At 43.7% G+C, this 13,849-nt stretch overlaps 1 protein-coding gene across 3 annotated transcripts in view; it reads left to right on the top strand.

Annotated features, from left to right (window-relative positions):
• Positions 1-6,730: 6,730 nt before the first annotated feature.
• The window catches only part of FMNL2 (formin like 2), a 304,476-nt gene continuing 297,357 nt past the window's right edge, over positions 6,731-13,849 (top strand). For all 3 annotated transcript variants that reach the window (XM_081242867.1, XM_081242866.1, XM_081242865.1), the window contains exon 1: positions 6,731-7,264. In XM_081242867.1, coding sequence (XP_081098993.1) covers positions 7,148-7,264 — 117 coding nt within the window. In that variant the 5' untranslated portion in view covers positions 6,731-7,147. The remainder of the gene's footprint in view (positions 7,265-13,849) is intronic.

The raw sequence follows: 13,849 nt of genomic DNA, 5'->3' as shown, positions 1-13,849 counted from the left end.
AATCTTGGTAAATGTTGCTTGTACACTTGAAAAGTTATGTATTCTGCTGTAGTTGGGTGAGGTGATCTATAAATATCAATTATATCAAGTTGTTGATAGTGTTTTTGAAGTTTTCTTCATCTTTACTGATTTTCTGTCTACTTGTTCTAACAAATATTAAGAGTGAAGTGTTGAGCTCTCTAACTATAACTGTGGATTTGTGGATTTGTCCTTGGAGTTCATGTGTTTTGAAGCACTGTTTTGGGGGTGTTATGTTCTCTTGATCAATTCATTCACTTATTATTATAAAATGACCAGCCTTGGGTTTTTTCCTCACATGCACTTACTAATCTGTACTCAACTAAATTTTGGAATGGGAACTTCCACAGACCTCTGCAGTTCTCTCTTCTTGCAGCTCTCTTTTTCCAGAACTCTCTCCTGAGGACACTAGCCTCCTTGGGGTCACTGGACTCTCAGCTCTGCCTTCTCAAGGCAGGGACTCCATCAGGCTCAGTCTGGCTTCCCCCTTTTTGCACCATGGCCTGGAAACTTTCTCCAGGCAGTAAGCTGGGTAATTCCCCTCATTTATTCACTTCATTTATTCATTCACCTCATTTATTTCCCATCTCTGGAGATCAGTGTTCTTCATTGTCTGATGGTCAATGTCTGAGGGCCATTGTTTCATATTATTTTGTCCAGTTTTTTATTAGTTTCAAATGTGAGGTTAACTCTGGTGTCTATTACTCTATCTTGATCAGAAGCATAGGTTTCATTATGTTTCTACCTCTACATGATAATTTCAGAGATCTATTTTTTTAAAAAGACAGTGAAGGATACTGGTTTGGGAATCAAAATACCTGAGTTCTAATCCTATGACTTGTTGTATAAACTAGAAAAAAATCACTTTGTTGAACCTTAAATTTCTCGTTGCTGTACTGACAGGATAAAATAAGATAAAATAAGTAAAAGTATTTTGTAAAATCTGAAGCCGTAGGCAAATGTAAAGTAATATTCAAAGATGCAAAATATGTGGGGGAGGGTTAGAAGATGTTGTCTGCCCAGTGTTTACCCATGTCTTTCCCCTTCCCCTTCTTGCTATCAGAATCTTGATTCTGTCCAGGTGAGGGAATGTGTCCAGGCCCAGGTTTTATCACACTCCCCCAGTTCTCCCTGTAGCTGGGGATGGCCATGTAATTCAGATCTGCAGAATGAGGAAAACTGGACAGTCTGCTAGTGGTACTTCTGGGTAAATCTTTGACTTCCTGATAAAAGGAGCAGAGCTAACTGACATTGCCTCTTCCCCCCTCCTTTTTGCCCTGAATACAGACTTGATTTATGGCACTCTGTTAGCTATTTTGTAAGTACTATGTGGGAAAGACCAAGCTATCTCACAGATACTGGTCCTAGCCTTACAGAGTTGCTGAACAACACTAGAATCCACCTTTCCCCAGATTTCTTGTTTTATGAGAAAGACATATCTTTTAAGCAATTATCACTTGGGTCCTCTTTTATTTGGTGGCAAAAATATTCAGTCTTAACTGATTCAGGAGGAGAAGAGTCAAGGTGTATCTTTGTAAGTTAACTGTTTGAGGAAGTTTGTATGAAGCAGAAATTGGATAAACCAAATTTTAAATTTTGTTTAAAATCAACAGCAGTGTCTGGCCCATAGTAAGTGCTCAATAAATATTTAAAAAACAAATATGGATGGGTATATGAATCTTGCAGGACTTGTATGGATGTAAATTGACATGAAGCAATCCTTCTAAAATCCCAACTACTACTACTATGCAATTTTGATTCAGGGCTATTGATGGTTTAGTTCATCACATGGCATTTATCTCATTTCTATAATTATACACAAAAGTAGAATCTTCTTAGGGTAACACCAGTGGCTTTTAAAGAAGCTAACTGAACTTAGCTACAGAGCATGACCTTACATTTAAAACCTGAGGAGATATCAATGAAACTCAGCTGATTTTGTAGGAGCATTTGTGGTGAATGATAGAAAGGCTTCTTTGAAAGCAATTACACTATTATGGGGGAATTCCTGATCCAGCTATCCCTGGTATAGCTTCCAAATGCCTGGCACAGGGAAGATAAAGTTCTAATATTTCATTTTCCATGGGCGATGCATGGATAGTTTTAACAGACATTTTTTGTCAACATTTTGCAACATTGCAAAATAGCAAATCATATGTATTAGTGATCAGAAAATGAAATACATATTTAAAAATGATCACCTGATTTTAATCTTGTGGGGAGGGATGAGGAGGTCTTCAATGAAAGGAATAGAAATGTCTTCTCTCTCCACACTCTCCTCCTAACAAACATTTTCCTGAGATTTTGGTAGAAATTCCTACAGAAATTGTATAATATGAGTGTTTTATTTATTTTTACACTTAACAACAGTTATAAATAATAACCAAATATTAGAGACTCTAAACCTTGAAATGGCAGACAGGTTCTTTGGTTCATGGATTGGCATACTTTGTCCAGGCTCCTCTCAAAGTGTGAGATTATGAGAGAGACTAGATGTGATAAGACTTAAGGGGAGGAAAAAGGTCCTGGTTACTGGCAGAAATATGGCTGGATGGAGCCATAAATGTAATAAAAAAGGATTTCTCAACTGCAGAAAAGAATTCTAGCTTTTCCATCCATATGGGCAACCCACTGGGTGGGCTGATTTTGTGAGTCAGTCAGACTCAAAGTGTATGTCTAGAGATTACAAAGAAAGTAAGTACATTTGTGGGTCAGAAATGTCTCACTTGGTCTGAATTAACTGCTTTTCTTTCTAGCTCATTTTCGCTAGTTGGGGTGTGTGTGTGTGTGTGTGTGTGTATCCCTGTTTTTCTTTCTTTGATGAGTAACACATTTACTATTAACTTTGATACAGTGTAATTTTAGAAATATAGATTGCATTTATTCAGATTTTAAGTTGAATGTATTTATACTTGCTCCCTTCCTTAAAAAAACAAACAAACAAACAAAAACCTGTAGGATGGGCTTCCCTGGTGACGCAGTGGTTAAGAATCCTCCTGCTGATACAAAATTAATGCACAGAAATCTCTTGCAATCCTATACACTAATGATGAAAAATCTGAAATAGAAGTTAAGGAAACACTCCCATTTACCACTGCAACAAAAAGAATAAAATACCTAGGAAGAAACCTACCTAAGGAGACAAAAGACCTGTATGCAGAAAACTATAAGATACTGATAAAATAAATAAAAGATGATACAAAACAGATGGAGAGATATACCATGTTCTTGGATTGGAAGAATCAACATTGTGAAAATGACTCTACTACCCAAAGCAATCTACAGATTCAATGCAATCCCTGTCAAACTACCACTGGCATTTTTCACAGAACTAGAACAAAAAATTTCACAATTGGTGTGGAAACACAAAAGACCCCGAATAGCCAAAGAAATCTTGAGAAAGAAAAACGGAGCTGGAGGAATCAGGCTCCCTGACTTCAGACTATACTACAAAGCTACAGTAATCAAGACAGTATGGTATTGGCACAAAAATAAATATATAGATCAAAGGAACAGGATAGAAAGCCCAGAGATAAACCCATGCACCTATGGTCACCTTATCTTTGATAAAGGAGGCAAGAATATACAATGTAGAAAAGACAGCCTCTTCAATAAGTGGTGCTGGGAAAACTGGACAGCTACATGTAAGAGAATGAAATTAGAGCACTCCCTAACACCATACACAAAAATAAACTCAAAATGGATTAAAGACCTAAATGTAAGGCCAGACACTATAAAAGTCTTAGAGGAAAACATAGGCAGAACAATCTATGATATGAATCACAGCAAGGTCCTTTTTGACCCACCTCCTAGAGAAATGGAAATAAAAACAAAAATAAACAAATGGGACCTAATGAAACTTAAAAGCTTTTGCACAGCAAAGGAAACCATAAACGACGAAAAGACAACCCTCAGAATGGGAGAAAATATTTGCAAATGAAGCAACTGACAAAGGATTAATCTCCAAAATATAAAAGCAGCTCATGCAGCTCAATATCAAAAAAACAAACAACCCAATTCAAAAATGGGCAGAAGTCCTAAATAGACATTTCTCCAAAGAAGACATACAGATTGCCAACAAACACATGAAAGGATGCTCAACATCACTAATCATTAGAGAAATGCAAATCAAAACTACAATGAGGTATCACCTCACACCAGTCAGAATGGCCATCATCAAAAATGCTACAAACAATAAGTGCTGGAGAGGGTGTGGAGAAAAGGCAACCCTCTTGCACTGTTGGTGGGAATGTAAATTGATACAGCCACTATGGGGAATAGTACGGAGGTTCCTTAAAAAACCAAAAATAGAACTACCATACGACCCAGCAATCCCACTACTGGGCATATACCCTGAGAAAACCATAATTGAAAAAGAATCATGTACCAGAATGTTCACTGCAGCTCTATTTACAATAGCCAGGACATGGAAGCAACCTAAGTGTCCATCGATAGATGAATGGATAAAGAAGATGTAGCACATATATACAATGGAATATTACTCAGCCATAAAAAGAAACGAAATTGAGTTATTTGTAGTGAGGTGGATGGACTTAGAGTCGGTCATACAGAGTGAAGTAAGTCAGAAAGAGAAAAACAAATACCGTATGCTAACACATATATATGGAATCCAGGGGGAAAAAAATGGTTCTGAAGAACCTAGGGGCAGGGCAGGAATAAAGACGCAGACATAGAGAATGGACTTGAGGACACAGGGAGGGGGAAGGGTAAGCTAGGATGAAGTGAGAGAGTGGCACTGACATATATACACTACCAAATGTAAAATAGATAGCTAGTGGAAAGCAGCCACATAGCGCAGGGAGATCAGCTCGGTACTTTGTGACCACCTAGAGGGGTGGGGTAGGGAGGGTGGGAGGGAGACGCAAGAGGGAGGGGATATGGGGATATATGTATATGTATAGCTGATTCACTTTGTTATAAAGCAGAAACTAACACAACATTGTAAAGCAATTATACTCCAATAAAGATGTTAAAAAAAAAAATCCGCCTGCCAATGAAGGAGACACGGGTTTGAGCCCTGGTCCAGGAAGATCCCACATGCTGCAGAGCAATTAAGCCTGTGTGCCACAACTACTGAGCCTGTGCTCTGAAGCCCGCGTGCCACCACTACTGAAGCCCGTGCACCTACAGCCCATGCTCTGCAACAAGAAAAGCCACCGCAATGAGAAGCCTACTCACTGCAACTAGAGAAAGCCCACGTGCAGCAATGAAGACCCAATGTAGCTAATAATAAAAAATAAATTTATTAAAAAAAAACTATAGGTGATTTGCTTAAGAGACCATACATTCACAAGATGTATTTGTGTGTATCTGCTCCATAGGCTTTTGGTAAAAATTCAACAGTCATTGAACATCTGCTATGCTCCAGTCATCTTGGGGTTTACAAAGCTGAATGAAATGTGGTCCTTCACGTTTGAGCCTTGGTGTGTTATCTTATCTGGAAGCAGTTGCTTTTTAACAAGAGGGTAACAACCCTAGTTTCATATCAGCAGTACCTGCTGAGCTTGTTAAAAATACATCTGCCCAGGCCCCAGCTCTTAGCTTAGGGAAATTCTGATAATAGGGCCCATGATGCCTGCAGTTTTAACAACAAGCTCCCCACATGAATCTGATATGCAAACCAGGATTAAGAAACACTGCTTTAAGCTAAGAAAGGACTAATTGCAGGAGTTTAGCCACAAGTAAACCAGGTGGATGCCCTTGAAATCTACAAAGTGAGCAGCTGGCTAAAGTCGTTTATAAGGGTGTTTCTATTTCCACTGATTCAGAATGGATAGTTACAGTCTGAAGAGCATCCTGGAGAACAGGGTTGGGCCCAATCTTCTCTGTAAAACACCTGGAACAAGAGTGCTGTAGAGGAATAAGATAGCTACAGCCAAAGGCCATCTTCAAAGTCTTCACAAACACTCGGTTCTTATTTTTATCTCACACAAAATATGGTTATTTGTGTAAATTTTCTCCTTCACTAGATTGGAAAGTATTCCAGAGCAGGAGCACTCCTTTTTCTTTCTCTAGTGAAGGAACACAGTAACCCACACATAATAGCTGTTTGACAGGTGTTTGTTTTGAATTCTTCTCATCCAAATCCTGGGGTTTGACCAGGATATATTTGCATATACCCATAGTGGATATTTATAAATATCCATAAAAGTATATATTTGTTTATAAAACATTTCAGTCGCACAAAATAATACGTAACATACATACTGAGGAAAGAACAATAATAAAACAAGCACCCATGGACCCACATCCCAGTTTATGACATAGGACGTTGCCAATACCCTTGAGGTCTCTTGTTGAACTAGATCCTATCGAACAGCTCCTGAAATTTAAATCAGAATGCGTGCATTCAATCATTGACTGATTGGCTCATTCATTTGCCAAATGTGCCTAAGTGTCAGAATCGATGTAGACAAGGTGGTTATTTCTTCTGTTGGAGTGGGAGAGGGGCGTCAAAAGTGACATAAACTCTTTCCAGAAGTGTACAGATTGTCTTTGCTGCAAGCGGCCCTAACCCCGCCTGGCCCTCCAGAGCGGCGTGGTTTCTGAGTGTGGACACTTTGGGCAGAAACTACTGGTCCCGGCAGTCCACGGGGCGAGTGGGCGGAGCCGGGGCGGGGGAGGGGGCGGGGGCCGGGCGAGAGGGGGCATTGTGTCGGGAGCGCGAGGCTGCATTTGTCTGCTCGAGGTGCTGGCAGAGCGAGCGTTGAGTTCGCCGGCGTTGAGCTGGAAGTGTCAGCGGCGGCCACGGTCCAGGCGGGAGACTGAGTCGGAGCAACCACGCGCCCGCTGGCCGCTATTACTGGCAGGGGGTGGCGTGCCAGCGAAGCAACATGCAGATAGGCGCCCGGCGCCCTGACGACCCCTCCCGAGGAAAGGAGGCCGGGGCGGCGCTGGGGCGGCGGGGAGCATGAGGGAGGCCGGGGGGCGGCTTGGCTCGGAGCGCTGCTAGAGAGCGGCGCGCGCTGCACAGTCGCCGGGGCGCAGCGGAGGGCGGGGAGCCGGGCAGGTCGCGCCAGCGCTGGGAGCCGGCCGCCGGGAGCTGTTCTGATTTCCGACGCGGACGCAAGGGGCCCGGAGCAGCCCCTGGCCCCGGTGTGCAGCCAACATGGGCAACGCCGGGAGCATGGATTCACAGCAGACCGATTTCAGGGCGCACAACGTGCCTTTGAAGCTGCCGATGCCCGAGCCAGGTGAACTGGAGGAGCGATTTGCCATCGTGCTGGTGAGTGCGCGGCGGCGGCCGGGAGCAGGGCCCCGGGCCCCCGACCAGGCGATGCAGCTGACCCCCGCCCCCTCCCCTTCTCCCGGCGCCGGGAGCGAGCCTCCTGTCCCAAGGGGGAGGCTCCCACCTCGCCCATTGTGGCCTCCCCCGCCTCCTCTCCGCCCTCCTCCGAGCCCCCCGCGCTCGGCCTTCTCGGCGTCCCGGGATGGGGCCGGGGGCTCGGGGCTGGCTGCCTGGCGGGTCGGCCCTGAACCCATTGTCTGGCGGGAGAGGCACCTCGCAGCGCGTGTGCCCGGGAGGTGTGGCGTGGGCGTGAAGGGAAGGTAGCGCGGGCCGGGGAGGAGGGGGCGGCGAGCTGCTGAGGCTTTTTGTTTAAGAAAAAAAAATTCGCGCAAACCCCGAGTCCTCGAGGACGTCCAGCGGGCGCCCAGCCCGGGTCCTGAGGGGTGCGGGGCAGATGGGCGCGTGTGGCCGGCCAGGGGTGCCGCGCCGCGCTGCGCTGTGCGGGAAGGCGAACTTGGAGGTGGACGTCGTGGCTTGGCCGAGGGGAGCTCCCCCAAAAGGGAAAGAGAAGGAACCCCGCGCGTGGTGGTGCGGCACCCTCGTCCCTAAGCGAGGAGGGGGACATCAGGCGAGAGAGAAGCTTCGTCTCGGCGCGTTTCTTTTGGTCTTAAATGTTAAAACCACAAAAATGTGCAGTTTTGCGGGGACGTGTTGCGAGCTGACCTGACTCCAGGGGCGACCCCTCCCCTCCCCCAGCACACCCAGCCAAGTCTCTGACTCCCTCCCGAAATCCGCTTCTCCTAGCTTTCCAGCTTCGCAAACCTGAGACATTGAAGACTCCCTTCTTTCTCCCTTTCCTGCTGGGACTAAGTTTCTGGGCGCTTCCCAGCCAGAGACTGTCAGTGCTGTGAGCTCAGGAGGGTGTGGCGGCCTCCCCCCTCGACCCAGCCAGAATCTGTACTGCAGTTGGTCCCCAGACTTTGATTTTTAGTGTCCTAGCCTCTTTCAAGGGGTGTTGGGAGGGAAACAGGCAAGATTGGAAGCGTTTCTAATACTTACTCTTGTAGCCTCTTCCTAGCTAGTAATCTCTACATTCTACAGTGCTAGGCAGCAAGAGAAACTTGTGCTGAAGTCAGTCGAATTCTGCATCTGTGTGCGGGTTTTGGGCATGTAACCTGACAACTTTGGGAATCGACCAGAGTCTGAACACTGGGACGTTTAAATTGCCTTTCCTCAGGCCTTTAAAAGGGGCTGGTTTGATATGGGGAGTAGTGTTCTGGATGGCAGATTCGCTTTGTGCTCTGTGGAAGAAGAGGCCACAAGCTTTTTCACACCACCTGGAAACTCTGGTGTGGCAGTAGGGAGATAGATGAGGTTGCCTGTCTTGCTTTGCATGGTCTGTGATCTCCCGCAGCTGCTCCCACTGTTGTGTAGAATGAGACACTCTGAAATGAAACAGCATAGGCTTAATTACTTCTCAAGGCAGCCTGGGTGCATACTTGACCTGTCTTTACAGGGACAAACCTTTTTAATTCAAAATCCTCTTCCTACCAGACAACATAGGTCTTACCTCTTAGCTCTGGGTTTTCTGTGTTTCCATCCATGCTGTGCTGGTGTGTGTGTGTGTGTGTGTGTGTGTGTGTGTGTGTGTGTACACGTACGTGGACACTTGAAGTGGGAGGGCCAGTGACACAGGAAAACCAGATAATAACAATAATGCAATTAAATTCTCAACTGGGATAGCATGTTTTGCATGAGCTTTCAGTTACCCTGCTGATTAATGACACATGGTATGAATTACTCTTTAGAAAAAAAAGTCCCATCCTTAACATGGTGGGTTTGTGTTACTATTAAGTCTAGAAGTCACAAATTCAGTATGTAGAAATTCATGATTCTATATCACATGCTCTTTGGGGCAGTGGTTGGTTGTGTGGCTACTTTTACTCTACTGTGTCACACACAAGTACTGGATGCGGTTCCTTAATTGCTTAGAATATTTTAAGCCTTTCAAAACAAACAAACAACAAAACCAAAAAATACCAGGCTGACCTTTTTTGGATTAAAACAAAGGTTTTGGGAAAGTCTCAGCTTGGGGGCCCTCTTGTTAGGGATGCACTTGGACGATTAACTTGGTGTTTCATGTAACACTCCCTGGTCAGCTCCAGCTGCTCTTTGGAGTAAGCTGTAAGAGGAGTTAAAAGGAATCATCTTTATGGGCTGATAGAAGTACAGAGTTATGGTGACTTTTCTAGTGGTCAGTTTTTTTCTAAAGTTGTACATGTGATGCTCTCAACTGTGCTTTTCTTCATGAGTTGCTTAAGAAATAGATCAAACCATTTAATTCTGAAGATCAAGCTTGAAGGACAGATTATAGGTGGTAACATTTAAAGTATATATATATGGAGGAATTCTCTGCCCTGAGACAATGGGAATACTGTGGGCATTATTGATACTAGTTTTATTTCCTATATGATAAAGATCATATAAGTGTTTGGGGAGGAAAACAGGATGGTAATACTGTACAGGAAAGTATACAAGCACCTCATTGTAAATATGGCTTACATCAATAATTGGGCCATTTCAGGCATGGAAAACAATTCCTCTCACCTCACCAAGCTCTAGATTATTTAAAGCATTGGGGAAGAGTAAATAAAAATTTAAATGACAGAAGTCCATCTATTTCTGGAGAATCTTAAGAGATGAAACCTACTCAGTGACTGTCCCCCACCACCCCCATCGGTCCACATGAGTTAAATCATATGTATCTAAAAAATTAGTGGGCATGAATGGAAGGATGAGAGAGTAAAAGATTGCTGAATAAAGCCCGCATGCAGCAGTGAAGACCCAGTGCAGCCCAAAATACATAAATAAAATAAAAAAAAAAAGATCAGTGGAGGGGGATAGACTTTAAAAAAAGGGTTTTTAAACAGTAAAGAAAATGAGATTTTTTTTTTTTTTTTCGGTACGCAGGCCTCCCACCGCCGTGGCCTCTCCCGTTGCGGAGCACAGGCTCCGGACGCGCAGGCTCAGCGGCCATGGCTCACGGGCCCAGCCGCTCTGCGGCATGTGGGATCTTCCCGGACCGGGGCACGAACCCGTGTGTCCCCTGCATCGGCAGGCGGACTCTCAACCACTGTGCCACCAGGGAAGCCCAGAAAATGAGATTTTTGAGTAGAGATTTGAGTTACTGAACTTCCTGTAATTAATGACTAGTAAAAATTGGATCCAAGTCTTAGGAGTTTCATTCTCCTGAGGAGTCTTCTCCCTCCTTGTACTTGTCTTCAGCATCATTACAATAGTAACTATAATACTTATATTTAAGGGAAAAGATTACTGACTCCTTGTATACACTTAACTATTTGCATCCTTGGACCTGCCTGTCAGGTAGAGCCATAAGGTGATATGCCTTTGTGTGTGTAGGATGTTTCTGTTACACTCTTCCACGGAAGTGTTTCATAAATTATAAATTTAATCATCTGCTTCAATCTTTGTTCCTTTAAGGTGTATATATTTTGTGTATTTTACAAGTAATATTTGTCCGTGTTTTTTGGGTCCCACACATTTATAATTATCTAAGTGGCTCTCCATTGTATTTGTTAAATATTGTCTAATTGTTGGGAATACACACACAAATACTCCAATGTCCTTTATTCTTAAAGATGATGCTATGAAGGTGATTTTGGGTGTGGTGAACAATTGATGGTCTTTGTCCAAGAATACCTCTTTGGACGTTAGATGCTCTGTATATTGTTCACTATTTTTTGGCTTGCAGTCACTGTTTACAATTTAAAATGTAAGCCCCTCAATCCCATTGTCGAGGAGCTGTCCTAAGGATCCTTTTTGAGTTTCAGAGGAAAAGATAATTGTAAGCCCCCCATCCTGGCTGCCATATCTGTGTGATAGCAGATGTCAGGCTGCTCTGCAAACAGATTAAAAAAGATTAGGAAGTGATGGTTTAGGGCCTTAGTATCTTGTGTTTAACACCGGGAACTACTTTGGTGTTTGATTAGTTTGAGTCAGTTTCCTTTTCAGTTTTTTTTTTCTTGCCCTGAGGTTGAATGTAGTGACTGTACTTAGGAAAAAGTGGGAACATTTTCTGAGCATCTACTATGAGTGTGCCCTGCACTTCCATGTTCTCATTTAAAACTCACAGTAACTCCAGCTATCAGTAACATTATAGATGAGGAAATAAAGATTCCTTAAGTTGCCTGAGACCATGCAGTTATTAGATAACCAGTCTAGGGTTTTTAGCCAGATTTGGAGATCTCCTCCCCTACCCCCCACCCGCCCCCATTATATTATGCTTCCTTAGGCTTAGAACTGGAAAGAAAGAGTGAAAGAAAAAAAAAAAAGGTCTGGAACTAGCAATAAAGCTGTTTAAAAAAAATTCTAAATCTGGTAAGTGCAAGTTTCAAACTATAAAGCTGGCAGAAATTTCTTCGAAGCGACCCAAGTGCACTGTACTTGATGTTTCTCTTTAGATGACATCCGTTTTGGCATCTTCACTGTGCTGTTCTATTTTCAGGCATGGAGTTAAATACTGATTTGGTCCAAAAGTGTACTCTTCAGTTTTTCCTTTCAAGGCAGTCTTGAACTACCTTAGTTGGGAAGTCCAGGTTTTCCACATCAGAGGGGAGAGGACAACCCATCAGTATAGTGCACAAGCTCCAAATGTAATTACTTATGAAAAGGACGAGGAAGGTCAAGTTTTAACATTTAAATCTATTTCCACCTGCAAGGTGTTGTTCCCTTTCAACCATTTCCAAGGAGAGCTTTTGCCATGAAGTCTGCTGAGCAGTTGGATGGGTAGGTGTGTAGTTAGGCCATCATCAGATGCGCGCTGATTTGTTTTCTCACTTTTCTCCAGTTGAGAGGGAAGGGAGATGGAGAAGGGGGATGGATGGAGTGTTGTGCTTTGAGCTGTTACAGCCTCATCTAGGCAGTAACCCCTGAGTTGTTTTATTTTCCAGAGCGGGAATATATGCTTAGGGCGGTGCCTTTCATCATTATCAGGGTGTATTTCCCCCCTAATAATACCAATTAAAAGTGTGAAGATATATTTGGGTATTTAGGATAGAAGATGATCAAAGGCTATTCTCTGAATTGCAAATGCTTGGCTCCATTGAGAGACAGGCAGCCCTGTAAACAGATGAGATGGGGGGAGAGCAGGTATGCATGCCCTTAAGTGATAAGAATTACTTTCACCTGTGGCCTTTCATTTAGCAAACAGCATTGACTCCAGGAGTGGGAGACCTAGTTTCTAGAATCACAATCTGCATCAACTTGGGCACCTCTTTCCTGTGATCCTCGGTTTTCTTCCTCTGTAAATGGGAATACAGTTGGACAGAACTGTTAGGATAGTCATAAGATTTTTGAAATCATAGCACTTGGAAGCGTAAAACTTCTGGAACATGATATATTGTGAGCCATTAGCTGACTTCTCGTTTTGAAGATGTTTTGTGTAGAAAAGTGTGTAGCTGTATTCTGTCTGATCTAGAGAGTAGAATTTCCAGGGTCAGTGACCGAAAGTCACATAAGCATAAGGAAAAGTGTTCTAATATTTAGAGTTGTCAAAAAATGGAGACTGAGCTTTCCATTAGAGTTGCTTAGACAGAAGTTGTATGAAAAATGCTGATAATTGGAAGGTCTTTCTAAGCCCAGGCTCCAGCAAGTTCATGGCTTGCACGGTGATGTTCTTGAGGTGACTCTGCCACATGCAGGTTTTGGAAAAAGAGTTACAGCACCCGAGAATGGAGAAGGGTCTCCTTGGAGGCTCCTCCTGGGCTCAAAGAAGAGAAAAAGTAGTGTAGGCTCATGCTTGTTCTAGAAATTTATTCGACTTTACAAAAACTGTTGCCTGAAGGGCTTGGTCTTCATGAACTGTGCTCTTCTTTTCATCCTTAGGGCTTGGGGAATAAGGACAAGGTGAAGTGGGCTCCCTGGCCCTTGTATCTGAGGAAGTAATATAAAAAAAAAGTGGCTAATTAAAGGGGCACTGATTCCAGAAGACGCTCTCTCCATTGCAAGAGAGCAGTGGTACCTGGACTCCTCTTAGAAACAAGGCAGTGAATCCCTATAAAAGAACAGACTGGACTTGCTTAGAAGGGAGGGTGGGTTCCCAGCTGTGCAGCTGCTTGGTGGACCCACTCTTGTAGAGTGGCTCTTGCACTCTACAGTGGGGGACCTTTCCTACCTTCCTCCATTGCAGGAACTGAGATAGGTGGTTTCTGTAGACAGGCTCATGCACCTTCTTGGTTCTCATCTACTTGAGCACTGCAGGCAGAGGTAACTCATCTCTTGTCTTCCCTTTAAGATGGTATCTGCTCAGACTGCAGGGTGATCTTCCTTCCCCAGTCACCGCATCCTCTTCTCCAACACCCCTTACCGCCTCCCCCCACCCTGTCCTTTCAACACAACACCAAGGACTATGCAGTTTCTGGTGGATATAATTTGGAAGGGATGTCTAGGGAAGAGCTGGTAGGTCAGAGAGCTGTTTCATGAACTGTGATTCAACCGAGGCCCACAAATGTGGACCAGGATGGCTCAGAATCCCTAAATTGGGAAACACTAACTCCGTACTTG

Source organism: Mesoplodon bidens, assembly GCF_964165515.1.
Source record: "Mesoplodon bidens genome assembly, chromosome: 8".
In the NCBI taxonomy this organism is placed as follows: Eukaryota; Metazoa; Chordata; class Mammalia; order Artiodactyla; family Ziphiidae; genus Mesoplodon; species Mesoplodon bidens.
The sequence above is the reverse complement of the archived record's forward strand: the minus strand, read 5'-3'. Positions and strand labels throughout refer to the sequence as shown.